The sequence below is a fragment of the Poecilia reticulata genome, linkage group LG9 (assembly GCF_000633615.1).
Source record: "Poecilia reticulata strain Guanapo linkage group LG9, Guppy_female_1.0+MT, whole genome shotgun sequence".
NCBI lineage: Eukaryota > Metazoa > Chordata > Actinopteri > Cyprinodontiformes > Poeciliidae > Poecilia > Poecilia reticulata.
Window position 1 is genome coordinate 19,566,963 of NC_024339.1, and position 21,096 is coordinate 19,588,058.

General features: G+C 37.3%; 1 protein-coding gene across 5 annotated transcripts in view; it reads right to left on the reverse strand.

Moving 5' to 3' along the window:
- ccser1 (coiled-coil serine-rich protein 1) overlaps positions 1-21,096 on the reverse strand; it is a 138,813-nt gene that overhangs the window by 71,538 nt on the left and 46,179 nt on the right. For all 5 annotated transcript variants that reach the window (XM_008418421.2, XM_008418422.2, XM_008418423.2 and 2 more), the window contains exon 8: positions 15,092-15,169. In XM_008418421.2, the coding sequence (XP_008416643.1) occupies positions 15,092-15,169 (78 nt within the window). The remainder of the gene's footprint in view (positions 1-15,091; positions 15,170-21,096) is intronic.

Sequence of the window (21,096 nt, forward strand, 5' to 3'; positions counted from 1 at the left end):
ATGGCCCCCCGCTTCCCTGCCTTTACACAGAAGATAACGTTATTTATAGATAATAGAAATTTTTTTTTTTTTTCTCCACTGCTTGCTTAGACAGAGGCAGCACCAAAATGACTAGCATGAGGTTTAGATTGGACAGGAAAAGCAGCTGCATGCTGCGACAATTACCACATTAGTCAGCCTCTAAAATTAATCTCACCCAAATAGGAATGGAGGCTAAACTAAATGAGCTGTCTGGTTAAATCCACACATCGAGCATCCGTCTGCACCTTATGTGAGTGTACCAAACTTTTTGTGGAACTGTCAGAAAAATTATCCATAGCCTAACCTTGTAGTCATTTGGCTCGAGTGCTGATACTGTACCAAGCAGCAGGCTTCAAAAATCATTTCATGCAGGAATCCGATCAACAAACTCAACAGTAAAAATGACAAAGTTTACTCCAGTGTCGAAAGAAGCGCCACGCAGAGAATTAAATCTCCCATCAGGTGGCATTCTAACCAATTTTTCAAGGCTGAATTGAATATAGAAGGCTGTGGAAGAAAAGTGGGGCATGTGAATTTATTTCTAATGTGATTGGAATGGCCTCTGAAGGGATAAATCAGATCAGAATCACTGAAGTGCGTCCACTTCGGTGAAAAGATGTGCTTTCGTATAGAAGTTGAGACCTCTTAATAATTGCAATCAGTACCCAGTTGAAAGGCTACAGAGATGAATTGCATCGCACCGTTTTAGCAGAAATCTGTCATTTTCCTAACTTTTATGAGAACCACACCGTTAGAAATGCAGCGGTTCTTTCTTATTACTCTACCAACACGTTGCAAATCACATTGGGAAGAAAGATAGGAAACAAATATCTTTATGACAGACATTCAGCATCTATCACTGCAACTCTTATGACAAGTTCTTGTGAAACAGCAAAGCTAGAGTGTACACCTCACCACATTTACAGTTGCCTTTGCACCATACTTGGCCATTATTGTCTCCCATCATTGCTTTCTTTGAAACATTAGGCCAATTTGTTGAGGTGTCTGAAAAGCAATTATTGTTTAGAAAATATTTTAGAAAATAGACCCAAATCAAAAAGCAATAAAGTCGAGCCCAAGACAACGGGCCTCATGTCATGTTTTACAGTGATGCTACTATTATTACTAGTAGTAGTATTAACAGTAATTGTGCCAAAATTTATTGGTCATATTAGAGAAAAACTACAAGAAAGACAGAAAACTAAATCAACTATAGCTGAACTGCAATTAGAAGACTCATTGTGCATATTATCTCAAAATTCATAAAACGACAATCAGTTTTGCAATAAAAAAGGAACTAATTCTGAATCTCATCTCATTTATCCCTTAGAACTGCATAGACAATTTCTCTTGAGAGCATTTAATCATAATTTTATTTATTGGATAATTTAAACCAAATCCAGTTTATATTGCATCTCATTAACTGTGGTTATCTATTGCATGAGTGCCGAGCTAAAATATTCTAAACTGAAAACTTGCAGATACAGATGCCAGAATACTAAGTAAGGCTCAAAGATTTGATCTCATTATCTACCTCCTTGCCTTGTTGCTCTGACTGCCCTACTGACTTTAAGACTCAATTTTTTATTAATGAAGTGACACACTAATAACCAATACAAAGACCTTCTGGATAGCTAAATACAGAAATCTACTCAAAAATGTAATTAAAATCATAAAGTATTTTCTTCTTATGTTGTCTTTTATTTTCATTTTAGCAACTTTATGTGTCAAAACCAAGAGCACAATTTTGAGAAAAACACACATTCACAGCGTTTACCTTGAGTTTGTTTTCATCAAATCTGGTAATATAAATACCCAAAAAAGACGAGGTTTTTTTAACACATTAACACTTTATTAGATAAAACTGTTGTTTGTTACCATTAACAGCATATCACAAATAACATAGTTACAACTTGACATAACGCAATGTTATGCATCCATAAGGCTGTGTATCAACAGTAATGTAATGTTGTAGGGTAACTTTTCTCTGGGCCCCTTAGCAACAAGAAAGCAATTTATAAACACTCCTATCAGAGTGCTATTGCTGACCATGTTCATCCTTTTATGACCATAGTGTCTCCATCTTATCAGGGCTACCCTCAGCAGGATAATGCACTGTCACAAAGTTCAAATCCCAGACTTTTTTTTTTWAAACATCAAAGTGAGGTCACAAAGATAAGTTATCTTCCAGATCTCTCGATCAGACGTTGTGCTAGACTTTTTTCAATGTCTGTGATTGTGTTTGTAAATAAAATCATATATAATTGCATTTAATTTGTATGCGGTTGAATTAATATTCAGGAAGATGAATAGAGATTCTACATCGTTCCATCACACATCAAGAAGATGAATACTTGTAGCTTTCTACTCCACAGTGACAAAAAAAAACAAAAAAAAAACACTGACTGTGGCTCCAGTGACTACATACAAACAATGAAATTAAATGGTGGCACATAAATTATGTGCACCTGCTTGTGCTTAACCAAATGTATCTTTGATGTTGATCTGGAGGCTGAATACACACTCTGCTGTCCCACTAGAGACTGGAATTACAAGGGCATCTTCAGTAAAAGTTTTGAAATCAGGGAACGTTTATCAAAGTGATCAGCAGTCTGAAAGAATACCTGAATGAGGAGGTTCGTATCAGTGGTTCAGCAAATCTTCATGATAATAAAATGAACTTGAGAATTTTTTTTGATTGATTTAATTAAAGCTTGAGCTGAGGTAAATTTCTGTAATCGGGAGAGATGGCCTAGGCAGCTTCAGCAGGAATGTGACCGCCCACTTTTGAGGCGACACTTTGGTCAGAGCAAACACAACTTGGGCCTGAGTACAATAGGGCCATGCAAGCCTGCAGTGCAAAAATGCATTGGAGATGCAAAATTGTTGATATATTCTACTATATGTAGGCAAAAAAACACACACACTATATATGACCACATGTGAATGTAGCTGTACAAGTCCAGTTAAATATTTTATGTTGGATTACTAGCCAGTGTGTTATGATTCATGCTGGACTTTTCTGAAACTGTAAAGCTAATCTGGTCTAGCCTTTATAGCTATTAAATTTTTCAGTTGGCACACCATCAAGTGAAGATGCTCAGTTTTACTGAAATGTTTTGATACGGCTTCTAATAAGAAGGAAACTTTTTTTTCTGTTCCCTTGTGTGGAAATCACATCAGTCTAACTCTTCTTTCTGCAATTAGCCCAAGGCAGAGAAGGTTTTATATGATGTTGGAGCAATGAATAATTTAGCATGTAAAAAAGCCTTTTTAAATTTCACAATTACAGGTTTGAAGATCTAACCCAAGGAGATCTGTCAGAGGAAAAATCATATGGGGGAGTGGAAATTTTATGGGAGATAGAGAGTTTCAAGTCCTGATGATACATTTGATAAAATCTCTAAATTGTTTCTGATATCACTGCTAAAGTTGTGGCAGCATATGGGAAGTTTGTGTGAATTACAAGGCTAGAAAAATTTAAGGACAGACAAAGGGAGGATCTTTGCCATTTTTAACCACTGGCAAGTTTAAAAATTCCACTGCCATGTTGGGCACATAAGTGATCCAACCCTCAGTGTGTGCTAGGAAAAGGAGGTGCTGTTCATTTCACTCTTTCAACAGGAGAGAAGACAATAAAGGAGGAAGAGACAAAATCTGAACTTGTGGGAATAAAGTGGGAGTACAAACAGACAAAGAGGTGAATTGAATTGATGTGAAGACAGGTGGAACAGCTACAGACTATGCATGCATTTGAACACACACTAAGATAAGCTGCACCACATGTGTAGATACAATCAAGTTTCGGAGCAGTAGGAGAGCTCTCAGCCTCCAAGGGAACGCTAGTACACACTTGGTTATGGATGCTCCATCTGCAGAATGCTCAGAGACTTGTTGTCAAAGACGTTTAAGGTGCTTAATGTTAAAAAAGCATGAATAAACCTGACATAAGCTGATGCTAAGAGTGGACGACATAAATGCAGCACAAGGTTTAAATAAGAGGAAAAGGAACATGAATTACTGACGAATTTTGTATAGTAAATTTACTGAGCTTTACTTAAACTACGTGGGTTGAACCCACTCTGTTTACCCTGTGATGTTCTGCTTTGTGTCGAGCAAACATAGGCAAAATATTGTGCGGAAATACTGCAATAGAAAAATGTCAAATTTGAATCTAAATGTACTCTCACTGACAAGGAAGCCAATAACCTTTGGGTGTTTAACTTTGTTGTTTACTCAAAAAATAATATTGTTCTAAAGTGAGAGTTTAAAAACACAGAAATGTTGAGTAATATGAGATATCTGCACCAACACGTGAATAAAACTGCAAAAGGAAAAATAAACTACTGCTTCAATCAGCTCACGTAAACTGACTGTGCAGATCAGGAGAAAGAAAGCAGGAACATTTTGAGCACGTTAAAAAAACTTGGGACTAAAAAAACTTTTAACTAAGTAAAAGAAAGCATGGGTCTTTCTTTAAAACAGTCGGTCACCCTGAATTTTAAACGCCAGCATCGTCGATAGAAAAACCTGTATCGGTGATGTACCTGAATAAAAGAATTTGTTCAGCGGCTTTGATAAATCTGTTTGTTTTCCTGAAAACATATAACCCTTTCACCTTCTTATATTTTGCAACGCACGGGCACAAGCCCATAATAACATTAAAACTCACCAGATTATATATTCTGAAGTTATAATTATATCACATTTGATAGAGTGGCGACTATTTCATTGTAAAGAAAATATCCATCTCCGATGCAGCACGGGTAATAAATGCAAATGTCAATTCAAGTCAGTGTGTACAAAACTTGCTATCCAAGACATTTTGAAAGTAACACACTGTTGCTTGCAATAGACCTCTAACAGTAACTCAGAGATGATTTCTCTCTTCTTTCTTCTAAAATACAGTAAGTAACTTTAACTGGGACAAAATCTGGTTTAAAAACAGGAAAAAAGAAACAGTGTCACATGCGGTGGGTTTAAATTAAACTAGGGCACACTGTGACACAGCAGCCTCTCAGGTGGCTACCGTAGATTATTTTTACACTCAGAATCGTCTTCTAGAGTGCCAGCACAAACTCACTCCTTTAATCCATCATTTTTTCTGCAACCTTTCTACTGTGATCTTCTCTACTTTCTTTTGTATAAAAAAATCCTTCATTTTCACCAATCTACATTTACACAAACCTGGAATGCCTTTAGCTCACACATCCTCACCAGACGCCTTCTTCCTCATCCAGTTTCTCTCCAGTTTATCACATTGTCAAGTAGTGTGTTTTTCTTGACACTGTGACTTTTTTTCCCAAAATTCAGCTTTTTCTCATGCGATATGTCTTTATATTTGTGTTATTTTCTGTGCCTTCAGCTCTGTCAAAGGTTACCTCTTCCTCCCACCGTGTTACTCATGCTCCTTTCTGTATATGTACATACACACCTCTGTATCCTGCTCAATCTAAAACCCTTCAGCAGCTGTTGCTCACTTCCTGTTCTTTAAACTGAGTTATTCTCTGGATCAGATGAGAATAGCTAAACAAATTATGTATAATATATCGAGGGCTTTGCCAGAATGAACACTTGCATATATAAGCTATGGCCGTGATGTTTATGTACACAAATGATCATAAACTAAGAAACACAACAGTTTGACCTCAGTCACATGAAATAAGTCTAGATTTTTGTATAATTATTATTTTCCTTGGGAAAAAAAAAACAGTTTGTGAAACACACTGTTTGTGAAACACACTGTTTGTTTCAGTTTTTACTCTCATGCAGCCTCAGTCTCAGGGCAGGTTTAGTCCCATTTGTTGTTGAAAGAGTGTCTCTGCCAGACACCGCAGGAGCAGAAAGGAGAGACGACATGAAGAGAGCAAGACCTTGCTTTCACAGGGCAGCGTTGGCAACTGTGACCATCAGCGGGATGGCAAATGTTGCAAAAATGCTTCTAATACAGCAACAGCGAAGTTAATTGAAGAATTGTTGTCACCGCTGTGCATAAAACACAACAGTTAAAACAAGAACTTAACACGTTAATGGTTTTCTCACTTCAAATATTTCTAATGGGAACAAGTGACTTAAAATGAACACCAAATCAAAAAACAAACCTTTCTTAATAAGAATCTAAACATTAAACAAGTGTTGGTTTTCAAGCAATAATAGTTCCAAACACACAGATAAGGAAGCTGTAAACTGATTTTAGAGGAAGAAAGTCAAACAGCTAGAAAATGTCCACTACCCTGACTTATTTCCAATTATAAATCTACAAAAATAATTGGAGAACAGAGTGCATAAATAGGACCGCCTGAATTTGCAATTGCAAATCCCACCATGTGCCTATTTTGTCTGTGAGACATCATGACGTTGTCATCAATGAAATAGGTTCTTTCACAAAGTCTCTAACTCTTTTCCGTAAAATGTTTCATGCAGTACATCAAAATGTTTCAATTATATTCATGTAAAACTTATTGCAGGGACTGCCAGTAATTGAAAATCAGTGGCTTTGTCTAAAACAATTATTTTTAAACTTTTTCCCCACTGAATAAATGTACTAAATTTTAAATGTTGGTTTTGTCTAAATTATGCTGTGTAATAATTTAGACACTAGCACACACTGCTAGTGCACACACTAGCGGTGTGTGCACTAATAATTTAGACAAAATTATTACACAGCTGGTTTAACGTTAACGTTAAAAAGCTGTCAACGTCAAGCTTTTTGCGCAACTTTACATGGGCTGCCAATGGTTATCTGAAAATTCTGTGTGATGGCAAAACATTTTAACGCCAAATTTATCACCAACTGTTCTAGTATCTAAAAACTGGAAACTCGTGGTCCGGTCTGTGGAGAGTTACAACCACAAATGAGAAAAAAAAATCCATATAAAAACAACCATTAGCCTCTTAATCCATCATCATTGCTGAATGATGAAGAAATCTGTTGTCAAGAAGATGTAAGCTTAAGTAGTGCAGGTTAATTTAGTAATGGCACATAGAAGAGAGGTACGTGAAAGGGAGTATGAAAAGTAGTGGGATAAATACACCACAGTGGCTGCATTAAGCCTGGATGCAGTTGAGGGGATTTGTGACAGCGGTCTGAACGGTGTTAAAAATTGCTCATTTTGTGACATTTATGTAACAATGTCTGTCATTTATCCCGCACCAAATAATAAAAAAAAAGCTAAATGATTCACTTTACATTCAAAGAAACCTCTACAAAATAGAAAGCCTGTGTAAAGGTTTCATCAGGACATGTTTAACCGAAGAAAAAAAAGCAAGTACACTATCTTTCCAATGATAACAAGGTACAGCTCAAACTAGCAGGAGAAAAGGGGGTTTATTCAATAGAGCTAAAAACCCTAAATAGGGACAGGAGAAACTGTATGAATTGCATAAAAAATGTCTGATGAAGCAAAGCTGGGAAGTTGCTTCCCAGCTGAGTTGATTGCTTGCCTGTGAGGAAAAAAAAACTCATACAGTACAGCACATGTGGAGACCTTCATTCGCTATGCAGGAAAATGCAGGGTAACACTGGGCTCTGATATACAATCAAGAAAGACTTTGTATGACAATACAATCAAAAAACGAATCAACGACATGCCAGATGGCTTCGGAGCAATGCGGCGCTGATATCAGAGGCACCATATGCTGATAACTCAGACATTACAACAGAGCACTGAATAATGTTTTTCATGAGTGTCCAGACATCAGGGACTTTAAACTGGATTCAAGACAAATTTAAAATATACATACATAAATCCTCAAAAGATAAACTAACCCCCTCTTTCCTTACCTACTTTAGTCCCCTCTTCATGCTGGTTTACAAAAAGAGCTGGAACAGTTTATGATTTCCCATTCAGGAGCACTTTGTTATTGGCTCCTCATAATAAAATGGCACATAAAAGAATAATCAGAACACCATATGTTTTAATCACTTTGACTTTGAAAACAAACATTAAATACATCCATTAGAAAGATCAACTGCTTGTTCAAATAAGATCACCACCTGGGTTTAACAAAGCAAATCAATAAGAGCCTCCCATTGGATAATTACAGCATGGACGATTGCTTTTCATCTGGCAACAAATGATTTATCCCCAACTCATGTAGTATGTAGATTCTCATTAAATAACCACGTTTAAAGACATCCTTTGGTCATTTAAATTTGGTAAAATTATTGACATTCATCAGGGTCATAAAAGAAAATCAACAGAAATTATATAAAATGACTAAAATTGGGTTGAATCTGGGAGAGGATTTTTAGAAACTGGAAGAACAGTCAGTGACGATCACCTGCGCTAAAAAACTGTGATGGGAAAAAATATATTCATAATCAACCATCACTTAAACATTAGGTTAAAATCGAACCCCAAAAAACAACTGCAGAACAAACAAATATGTTCAATAGATAAAACACAAAATTCATGTAAAACTAAAGGGATGGGATTAAACAACTATGAAGCTGGTTTAAAACCACAGATTAGTGAGGCTAATCTGGAAAAAAAGGTTTGAGTTTGATAGGAAGAATAAAGACTGGACTGGTAATGGAACAAGGTCGTGTGGTCTGATGAGTCCAGAATTACCCTCTTCCAGAGTGATGGGTGCATCAGGGTAAGAAGAGAGCTATATGCAGTGATGCACCCACCATGTTTAGTGTCTACTGTACAAGTAGGAGGTCAGCTGACCTTAATATGATCAGGTTGTTCCATCAGCTCCTTACTTATTCCCTTTATGACACAACAATATTATAAGATTGTAATACCATCATTCATTGTGCTCAAACTGAGAGAGAGTGGGTCAAGAAACGTGAAATGTCATTTTTACACATAGATTGGCCACCAGGAAGTCCATGAACAATATTTGGGATGAGATTTTTCCCACGATCTCCACAAGTTCTCAGCAAAAACTTTATCCAGTATGCTACGGTAGAAGCTTATCGGAACAGTGCCACTGCTACATGTGTGCTGTAATCAAAGCTAAAGGCAATTCAACACAGTATTACAGTATGTGACCTTTTTTTTTCTAACCTGTCCTGTCCAGCAGTGTAGCATTCTGAATTCAGTGTGTGACCTTTTCTTTTGGACATGCCGGGTTTTGTCATTCACCTTCTCCCTTTGTGTCTGTTTTAGTTTCATCCGCCCATTCATCCATGATCTAAACCTGTTTTTCCTTCCATCTTGTCATGTTAAAACCAGAAATTTCTAATTTTTTTTCTGAGATTTTACGTGATAGACCAACAAAGTAGCTCATCATTGTGTAGTGAAAGACAAGTGATGCATGATTTTCTTATAATACCAAATAAAACCAAATAATATGTGTTCATGATACACATGAATGCAGCATTCATATGTATTTATTCCCCTCGACTCTGATGCCTCAAAATCAAATCAAACAACCAACCAACCATTCGCACACACTCCACTCCAATTTAGACAGAACAATTAACCCATCAGGCATTTTTTTAAGCTCTGGGAGTTAGTTGGAGTACCCTGAGGGAATCCAGGCGTGTTGAATGAAAACCCAAAGCTGGGATTTGAACCGAGGACCTTATAGCTGTCAAATGTGTCACCTTTCCACACTCATCAAAACATTTTTTTCAGCTGGTAAAAATAAAACATTTCACAATAAAATTATTTTTGCTCTCAACCTGATGATCTTGGACACCATGGCAACAAGTTTCGACATCACTGATTTATGGTGGTGCGGTCTTTTAATGATTAATGATTTTAAGAGAGGGTTGGACAGTTTAGTAAAACCATTATCCCCGATCCTACTTTTCATTCTGTCCACCTATTACAAATATTCACAGGTTTAAACCACAGAGGCCGTCTTCAAGCTGTGTCCCAGCCTACATTTTTAATTTTTCCTTATCATCTAGCAGCCACTGATACTTCATGTAGGTCAGTAAGGAGGCCAGAAATGCACACTCTCACTGACACAGACGCATACTCTAATGCAGTGTGATAATGTAAAATTCAGTATGGAGCTTTCAGTTAAAACACACATCAGGATACGGATATGGACCCATGCGAAGCACACTGGAAAGAAAGCCACAATCCTCTCCGTACTAGCGGTGTGTGCACTTTCTGGCTGTACAGTATGAGATTGTGCATAAAGTGTTACAAAAAAACACGATCACAGGCAGCATCGCAGACTTGGGACTTGACTCTCCCATGTGACACCCCAACAAGAAGTCTGCAGCAATCTAACTAGGGTATATGTCAGAGAAAAGCTTGCCAAAAGCCCTCTCTGGGTAGATTTAAACCCTGCTAACACACTCACACACATGCAGGCAGTTCAGCAGCTACCCACACATATGCTCCCTGCAGAGATTAATAAATCTTATTCAGATCACACGGCTCTGATGAACTTGGTTGACAGAGGGGGTCTGCAGCCTGTCGAGGCAAGTGAGGCACTTTGCCCCTCTCTCATTCAGCTCACCCCTACTCCACTCACTTTTCATCTTTGTCTTTTTGTCTTTTTTGCTATCCTCTTCTTCATTTCTCTCTCGCCGCTACCCTGCATGCCTTACCCCACCAATCTCTTTCTTCCTATTTGATCTCTTCATAATTCAGCAAGAGCTGATGTGGAAAAAAGGCTATTAATTGCAATGATAAGGCTAAAATTGAAGACGACGCACAGATCAAAGGAGGGTTCAGTTTTATATTTTTGATCACAGACAGACTGCTGTGCTCTTTTCTGGGCTCTTTTAACTAAACAAGCTGGACCAGTGTATTTTAGGCATCAGTGCGTGTGTGGTTTGATCTGTGGTTTAAAGTAGAACTGAGCTTGTGCCTTGTTTGAATAAAAATCCATTCATGTATCAATTTTCTCTACCTGCTTTGACTTGTAAGGGTCACACGGAACTAGAGCTTCTCCTAAAAGAGAAGCAGAGTACACTCTGGACAGGCCATCACTGCAGGGAGACACATGTGACAAACACCACTGAAAACTAATTCATTGAGAAGAAGCTAACAAAATTGTCCTGATATGGATACAAAACCACTAAATTATGGTGCATGCTCTTATCTAAGTGTTATTTGCTACAATTGTGTGTTGTGATCAGGAGACATGGTAATAATTTTCATAGCTGTCAGTGTCAAATCTCTGTATAGTGTCTAACCATCTCTCTTATAGGCCAACTCCGAGACTTTAGTTCACTCTTTTATAACTTCTATGACAGGTTAAAGTTTATTTTAAATACATTCACATAATTTGTAATGTCATTTCACTTTAAATTGATTACTGAAATGTTCTGCTTTCCTAAAAAAATAGAATATAAAATACATTTATTTATAGACCGCTCTATACATTGAAATTCAGCAGCAATAAATGCTGACAAAAAATGAAAAATGAGTTCACATCACACACTTTTGACCATAAAGACTGCGTATCAATTATATGACCATTTAGGAAATGACTAGGTTTCTCTGATTAGCATTAAATGCTTTTAAGTAATAAAACTCTTAATGGTCTTAATCTACTCTTTTTATTCGATATGTGCTGCTCCTCCAAAGCTTCTGTAGAAACCTAAAGTGAAAATTAAAACAATTATTTTCTGCTACGTCCCTCACCTGTTGAACAGCCTCCCTGAGGACCTGAGGGCAGCTGAGAGTTTATGCTTTAAAGCAAACATCTGTTCAGTCTGGCTCATTATCTTCTTATTATCTTATCTCACTTATTATCTGGATTCATCTCTATTTATATTGTATAATTTGATTTGTCCCATTGACTGTATTGGCAAGAACAGTGTTTTTCAACCTTTTTTGAGCCAAAGTACATTGTTTTAATTGAAAAAATCACGATGCACACCACCAACCAAAAATGGAAACAAAGATACTCTCTAGCAGTCTATATTACATATATAGTCATTCTTATCAAAGTGTCTTGAAAAGGAATCAAATAAACACAAAAAATTATTTTTATTACATTTTACATTTCCTTTTACAAATTGCACTTAACATGTCCACTTCAAAAATACACCTGAACAGTACCACAACACTGTGGTCTTAAATTTAAAGAAGTTGTAGAAAACTTTAAAGTGCTTTACAAACTAATCCAAAAGCATTCTTATAGCCGGAATACAGAAAATAATTCTTATTCTAAAATAAGCAATAATATTTGGGAAAGATTTCACTGTTACAATATGAAGAGTTGCATGTACAAAATATCTGTATATTTTACCCACCTAGTGTGAAACCTGTGCATGTTTGGATGAAAACAGAGCTGATTTCCGGGCAGAAATTGAAGAAAGACAAAGCTCTTCCTCAACAGCTCTCAGTCTCTGTCTGCTTTTAGTTTTTATAGTAGCCAGGCTTGAGAAGCTCATTTCACACAGACGTGTTGTGGGAAATGGACTAATGCTCTTTCCAACTACTGCTGAGCTTCACTGTCTTTTCCATCACTGTTGTCACAGTCTTGCTAGATACAATCATATTTATGTCTATGAATACAATGCTCTCACCGCTACCTGTAACATTCATGCATCACTAATTTTCTTGTTTTATTGTAAAATGCTCTTTACCTACTGCCATCTAGTGGTAAGAAAATTACATGATTACGCYGCTAATCACTACTACAGCAGACACTCGAAGATGGCATTATTTGCAGATAATTAAGTCATCCATCCATCCATTTTCTTACACCCTTGTCCCTCAGTGGGTTCAGGAGGGGTGCTGGTGCCTTTCTCCAGCTAGCGTACCGGGCGAGAGGCGGGTTCACCCTGGACAGGTCGCCAGTCTGTCGCAGGGCAACACAGAGACACACAGGACAAACAACCATGCACACACACACTCACACCTAGGGGCAATTTTGAGAGGCCAATTAACCTGACAGTCATGTTTTTGGACTGTGGGAGGAAACCGGAGTACCCGGAGAAAACCCACGCATGCACAGGGAGAACATGCAAACTCCATGCATAAAGGCCGGGACAGGGAATCGAACCCAGAACCTTCTTGCTGCAAGGCAACAGCTCTACCAACTGCGCCACTGTGCAACCCGGATAATTAATTCATTTTCAAAAAAATCTTTTAAGACCAATTACCGTATTTTCCATATTCAATAAGCCACTGGTATCTCTGCTGCTCTCGGTTTTCCATAAGGACCCAGCAGAGGGCTGCGTCCTAATAAATCTGCTGGATATATTAAGGATGCAGCCCTCTTTCTTCAAAGCCAAACCATGGTTTCGTTCACGCCAAGCTGACGTGCAGCGGCTTTATTTCCCTCCTGTACTGCCAGATTGACAGACCTCAACTTAAAATCTGCATTTTATGAGTTTGAAAACATTTCTCTGTCGTGCCTGCTGTTAGCAGTGCTTGTTCTAAATGAAAATTAGCGTGTTCTTCTTTGATTTTGACTTCTAAAGATTCACTTCCTGCTAAAGAGCCCCCGGGTGGTTGAAGAAAAATCCACAGAAAAGCCGCACCGGGCTACAATCCACATGGTTCAAAGCTTAGGAAAAAAGTAGCGGCTTATAGTCTGGAAAATACAGTACCGTAGGTGAAATTGGATAATTTCCACGGCACACCTGACGATCACTCACGGCACAGTAGTGTGCCACGGCACAGTGGTTGAAAAACACTGGGCAAGAACTTTCATATCCTAAAGATGCTGTTTGTTAAAAATTGTGTTTTAAACACAAATACCTTGACCACTGCATGTTAACATTTTTGTTTTTCAGGTTTTATTCATTTGAGGGTTTTTCAGAAATGACTTTTGTCTTAGCAACATTTACAATCTAAAGATCAATTTTTGTGATGGTTCCTGCAAAATAAGTAATAATGGCCCAGAGCCCCAAAACTACATGACTCTTTGTAAAGCAAAAACTGAAATGTATAAATGCTTAGCATTTAAACACTGTTATGGTTAAGGAGCCATAATTTTATTTTCATTCTTTGGTTTTTGAACATAGAAAAACATCAAACCTTTACAAAAAAAGACAGAATATATTTTCTTATAGAGAGTGTTTCATATGTTTATAAGGAAAATATTACTGTATTCTTTGATTAAGTAAGTTCTTTGCAAATACTGCATGAAAATACCCAGAAAAACTGCTAAAATAAGCCTTTTTATTTCATTTCTATCTAAAACAGTGGTCAGTTTTACATAGATTTTTGCCAAAGCGTGTAAGAGTCAGCGTAGAGGGCCAAAAGAGCCACATGTGGCTCCAAAGCCGCAGGTTGCGGGCCCCTGCCGTGCATGGACAGCTGTGTGCTCTTTGAGGGGAAGACCTGCAGCTGAGCGCAGACACGCACAGTGAGCTACAGCCAGTCCCCAATACGGTCATATTTTCACTGCTCATTGACTACAAACCTCACTGTAAAGGGTAAAAAATGTGTCTATGTTGAAAACCAGATTTGTTTGATCATTGAAGTAGAGTTAACAGCTTACAATACAGTTTTACAAGTCATATACATGTCATTATTAAAAAAACGTAATTGCAAAATATGGACACATGGCAAGGTGGCATGTGTAGCACTAACAATTGTTATGGATGACCGATCCAGGATCAGCATCTTTTCCAAAATATGTTATTTTTGACTGTCAATATTTAAGTCCACACAACCCCAAATAGCTATTGGTCTAAAACTAAAAGTGTTATTCCTGTGTTGTTCTCTCTCCTGTACACAGTAAGCCACCGTCTAAGTCCCTGAGCATTGCAGCTCATGAATGAGGCTTGAGGGTAAATTATGTGTTATCAAAGGAGCTGTTATAGACAAAAACAACAGATTAAGTCAATCAGTGGAGCTATAAAGCACTGACTTGATGTGTCTCATTGTACTTTAAGTGTGACCAGTGGAGTCCATGGTTTATAAATAACACTTTATTAGCCTGTGCTATATGCAGCGACCACGCAGTCTGAATCTACGCGTGTCGTCTCCTGTTTGTGTGAAGTTTGATATCAATCATTGACTCATCTGCCTAAATGAATGAGCCACTGGCTCTGCACAGAGCCAAACAGCACCACCAGAATCTATTACTTATATTCTCACGGCATGGCTGTTTACCGTGACAATTAATAAAAATATGACATACACAGGCATAATGCAGAAACAGGATAAAATGGCCTACTTGTGATTACCTTTAATGGAAGTGACTTCTCACTGCAAGGACTGATGGGTAGGGACTGAAGGCTGCTGGCTGGACTCGTCTCCGTGCTCTGCAGAAACATTCACAAAAACATCAGAAAGGCATCGAAATTATCATGTGAAGAAATTTTCATAAAATTGACTCAATTTGTGCTTTACTGTGTGAGGGAAGTGGAGCTCTCTGAATTATTTAGCACTGATTGAACTTTGTTTTGTTGTTAAACTATATAGCAGAAATTCTTCATCTGATGCACGAATCTCTATACCATAACTGTTTCCCCAAATATCTGACAGACAATTTTACATGCGTCTACTGATCTCAGCTGGAGTCTCTATTGATTCAACAAAACGTCAAGGTGGGTGACATGGCTTTTTTTTTCTCTTTCTGTTATTTCACCGGGTTTCTTTCATTTTCTGGCTTCTAACGTCAAGCGTGATCAGATGCATTTTGGCAACAAACAACAACACAAGCAAAAACCAGGCAGAAAGCAAAGTCAAACACACACATACACACACATGTCCCATGCAGGCAATGGATGGACATGCAGACTGAAGGACACATGCATTCACCAAGTAACTTATGTGTCACTATTACTTTAGAAGGATTAATTGTAGCATGCTGGACTTCATTTAAGAGGGTTTAAATCTCTGAGTTTTGATGAACAGCCTACACACGTTTCTTTCATGCATGCGAAGTTTAGGCAGGCTGATTGTTAGGTATGCATCTGTTTCAAGGTTTCTAAGGCGTTGGTCACGTAAAAAAGTAGTTTTTCCAAAAACCATCTCTTATGAAACACACGTCATGCCTAAAAATGTCATCATCCAAACAGAAAAGCAACCCAAAATCTTCATAAATCATAAATATGCCAGGCCTGTGTGTGGTCATTTAATGCATTCAGTGGGATGAAACAAAAATAAAGCAGGAGGCGTGGAGCAAGAGACGGGAAAAAATGGCATCCATGAGAGACTCTTAACAAATTTATGAATGTTTTATTTCTAGCCACATTTTGACCCTTCTCAGATTAATACTGTATGTCGTTTGGTGGGAGATTACACTGGAAAAACATACTTTTTACAACTAAATCCCAGATAATATAGTGCTTTGACCTACTTAAAATAAGTTGGGAGAAACACTGGAGTCCAAATCTTTGCAGGGTAAAAACTTGATGTTTTATTGGTTTGGCTGACCTTTTAGAGACACACACCTCCCTATCAGAATTATAGGTGTGCTATGGCGCCAGGCCATCAATGTGTCATCCGTGATCAATGCTTTTCCCTACATAGAGAGACAGCCGTGAACTCACTGACAACTACACCCACAGACACAGCATCCCTCCTTCATTCCTTCCTTCTCCAACACAAACACATCCTCTGTAAGGTCACCTCTGTCCCACAGCCCTCAACACACAACTGTCCCTACAATTAGATGTGGCTCAGTAAAAAGCCTCTCAGATTTAAGAATTGGCTGCTGGGGAGCCATGAATTTAATGACTTGCACTACACTGAAACTGAATGTCTACAGATGATGAATGGCTTCAGAAAGAAAAGCAGGTTTTGTAGTTAGATGCACACCTTTAATCACACACTCACGTCTCCTAAATCAAGAAGTGAAAGCCTTTAAATAAGAGAAGGGACATTCATTTTCACTCCTTCTAATTGACTTCAGGGTTTTTATAGGACAACAGCGCCATTTTCAAAATATCAGGGTTATCATAGTTCCTGGGTCAAGATGGTAGAAAGACTAGATTGGAAATACTCTGCTTATTAGTGAGCCTTTCTCCAGCACGGTGCTGGTTTTCATTCCTTTTCGCACCGTACCGCACACTATTTAGCTCTAGGAGTCCACAGAAACTTTCACACATTGTGTACATAACTCACACATGTCAAAACTTCATACTTTCTGGGCTCACATTCCAAAATTACCAGTATTTTTTATTTATTTATTTACCAATCTTAAAGAATAACAGTTACAGTATAAATTTACAACAAATATTTCTACAGTGGATAGGATTTAACAGTGGAACCAGCAAAAATGAGACACTGCAGGGGGTGGATAGATGGTTGGACGGATAAATATATATATATATACATATTTTTTTTCGTCAATCCTTATCTAAATCAAACGTAGAATTGAATAAAGTTATGTAACTTTATTCTCATATAAAAATCTGAATAAATAAAATAAATCTGAACAGGAATAAAATTGAAATTATATGAGAATAAAGTATTACAAGAATAAAGTTATATTATGACTTTATTCTCATAATACCGTTTTATTCTTATGATACTACAACTTTATTCTCATATTTCAGCTTTATACTCTTGCTGCTTTATTCTCATAATATTTTGATTTTATTCCCAGAATTTTAATTTAATTTTATTTTTGTATTTCTTAACATGACCCTTATAACTCCATCAAATAAATCTATAAACTAGACTTCCAAGATTGTCCAGGAATTTTCAGAAAGCACCGGATCCCAAATGCAACAAACTTGTTCCTACAATTACAGAAAAAGTCAAGCAATTCTGTAGGGTTTAGAGTCAAACAACAGACTTGGAACAAGTATGTAGGGATTCAGAGCAATGTCCGGAAGAGCTGTGACTATGTACTGTAACAAATGGTACATCACACTTTAGTTAGAAACCATGGCTGACATTGACAAATGGGGATCATTGTGTGAGGCTGCTTTTACGCACACACGAGACAGCAGCAGTTTAGAAATGTTCCCTCTGTGCAGCCAAGAGGATAAACTGCTGAAAGAGAAATAATTTAGGAGCAGACGGAGAATGGCTGGCCAAATGTGCAAAGTAAACACTAGGAATACCAAGAGGTTCAGAGGTATAAGGCCTGTGGTCATTTTTGTGACATCATTAATTGTACTGATTGTGTCTGCTGATACTTTGCAAGATCTCAGATCCTGACATGTTTTTTGTTTGTTTTTTTAAATAATTTCTTTCAAAAATCCCATATTTATTTTAGAATTTAGATGTTGCCATGTTTCCACACAACTAGTACAAATTGATGAGTTATTAACAAGCTCCGACATAACACTGAGCTGATAAGCTGTATGTGTTAGCATGCTAACACTAGCAACAGCAAGCTCCGTCAATTAGGACAGATGACATAGTTTACAATTAATATCATGATACAGTTTGGGTTTATTGTGATACACAACATATCTTGCAGTATTTAAAATCTGCTCTTTCTTATCATGATAATGCTGTGGTTTTTAATGAAGTTGTGACCCAGACTATGACCCTCCTTCCAGCAACAGAACAAAAGCAACTAAGTCTGCAGCTGTTCTACTTAAAAATCCAATGGAAGCAATTTAAAAACAGTTCAAACTCCAAAACAAAGCTGCAGTTTGGCAGCATAGTCTTAAAAAAACGATAGGCTGGCAAACATAGCTGCAAAAATTAACAAATTATCTAAAAAAAAAAATAGGTACAGATTCAACTGACCAAAAATATTCTGTCAAACACATGAAACAAATGAAAACAATTGATACAGTCCAATAGTGCACGTAGGAGTGAAGAACTAAAACATCAGACAATTTTCAGTGTTCAATCACTGGAAGAGCAGTCTTTTAAACACAAGACATTCTTCGTCAAGAAAACACTGCAAATAATGAAATAGCAGGACCTGACACAATATTATAGCACAGACACAAGCTGAGCACTAACACTTCAGAAAACTATTCAGGAAGGAGCAATTAGGACTGCAGCCTACTAGCACAAGTCATGTTGTCACAGAAAATAATACTTTTGTATGTTTATACGTTTAAAATAAAACACTGTACAATGTGATAAATAACGTGGTGTAAAAGTCATTCTTCTTTTGTGAGATTTTCAGCCAATTTGTAACTTTCAAAGAAACCAATCTGTTTTAATGAAGGCCAGCTGAAATTTCCAATTCAGGATGAAGCCCCGTTTGCTTACCACCTCTTCCTTGTCACCAATCTTTGACCAAGACCTGCTTTTCTGTGCATACAAGATACATCTGAAATGCTTGTAATCCTTTTTGGTCGGTTCATATTTCTAACAGCATCCTCATGTTCCCTTTCCTCTACTGGTAAACAACTTGTTGCTCTGGAATATTCCACGAGTTAGATCTCATCCGTGGAACAAAGAATGATAAATAAAATATGTCCAGCGTACAGCCAAGTCTTAGTACAACATCTTTTCACTACTTTTCCTAAACATTTTAATTTCTAGTGGACAAAGCACACCACAATATACACTAACCCTAAGTGACTGACTCATTTTAAAGCCTAGGACATATTAAAATACTAGATGTTTCCAACACCTTATTTATACCAAAGAAGCTGAAACACCTACACAATGCAGGTGTGGTGCTTAGGAAACTAACACCAGATGTGCAGGGAAAGAAGAAAGCAGCACTGTCAAAAACAACCATACTATAGAAATACAGCAAGAATACCAAACCAAAACACACATTAAAACCCAAAGACCGTGACAGCAACATAATTTGCAAGTTAATGATGCAACAGAGAAACCAAAGAGGGCAAAGTGTCTCCTCTTTCATATTCATGTTCTGCTGCTGTGCACCCCTTCTCTCTTCTGCAACTTCATCATCCCTTTAGTTTATGTCACTCTATAAATTACTATTTTGTGTTTCTCTTGCTCCGTCTCTGTGGCCCTTGGAGAGAAAACAGCGCTATGAACAGCTAACAGATCAGGAGAAAACCGTATATATGCCTCAGTGGGCTGACGTTAGCTGCTCGCTTTGATCTTTAGAAGATTATATAGGTATTGAAGTGTTTGTTTGTTTTTTTGCTGTTTTTTTTTAAAGAATCTTGCCAGGTTCTGGACCAAGTTGCTCCTTCATTTTTTTTCTGTACCATGTCACACCCAGTCAAGGCTTAAACAGTCCAGCCAACTGAATTGTATCAATTTACAAACATTTTTATACAGAGTAACTTACTATTTCTTGTCTTTTTTAAACTAATCTTTTTTAATTAGGTAAGTTAATAAGATCAGAATGACAGATTCCTAGTTATCACGCCAACCAGGAAGTTACAGTTGAAACCAGAACTTTACATGCACCGAAAAAAAGACACACATCTCACCGTCTGAAATTAGTCCAGATGTCTCTTGTTTTAGGTCAGCTAGAATTACCAAAGTTACTGTATTTCTATTTGCTAAATGCTGCAATAATAAAAGAAAAAGAATGCTCTGTTTATCTTGATAACCAAGTATTTTTACTGAATTATGGAGTTAATATGTTCAGAAACCGCATTGCTCAAGTATTCCTCAAGTATAAATTACATTTATTTTTCTGAAAATGTATGGCACCTAACAATTACATTGCAGGTATAATCACTGTTTGGGTCAACTGGCTTTAATGAAATATACCAGATTTTGATCCCATCAGCAACCTATAAGCAAGCTTGCATTATGGGTGGCATATAACCCCATCTCAACCGAGAAGATATGAGTAGATTATAGCTTATAACTTTAAATCATTGGCTGTCAAAGCGGGTACAAAGAGACCTGAAAGCTTCTATAACAGGCCATGTGTCGTGTGGCATGTGGCAAACGTCTCACTTTGATTCACCAAAATAGTCAGGAATAGAGATACCAAAAAGTGCAAATGTACAAAGTGGGGAAAGAAGCAAGACAGCTAGAACCTTACCACTCTTACCACTCTTAAACATGCCTTTTTGTTATTTAGCTAAAGGACAAAAAGGCATTAGATCACAAAACAACATATTCAACAAACATATCTGTGTATGTTGAAAATATTTAACCATAATCTGCTTTCCCAAAGACTTCTGCAAGTGTTTTTAAAACCTTTGCAGTGACGGAGTGTCCCCTGTCTGTATTTGTTATGTGACGTGTGGGACAGACCTGAGCCAACATGCTATGTTGTGTTATTATTAAAATCTAGTGATATGTATGAAATGCGAAATAAATAAATTATCTGTATGAGGTGCATAATCGATACTGTTTATGTGGAAAAACAGCTACATCATAA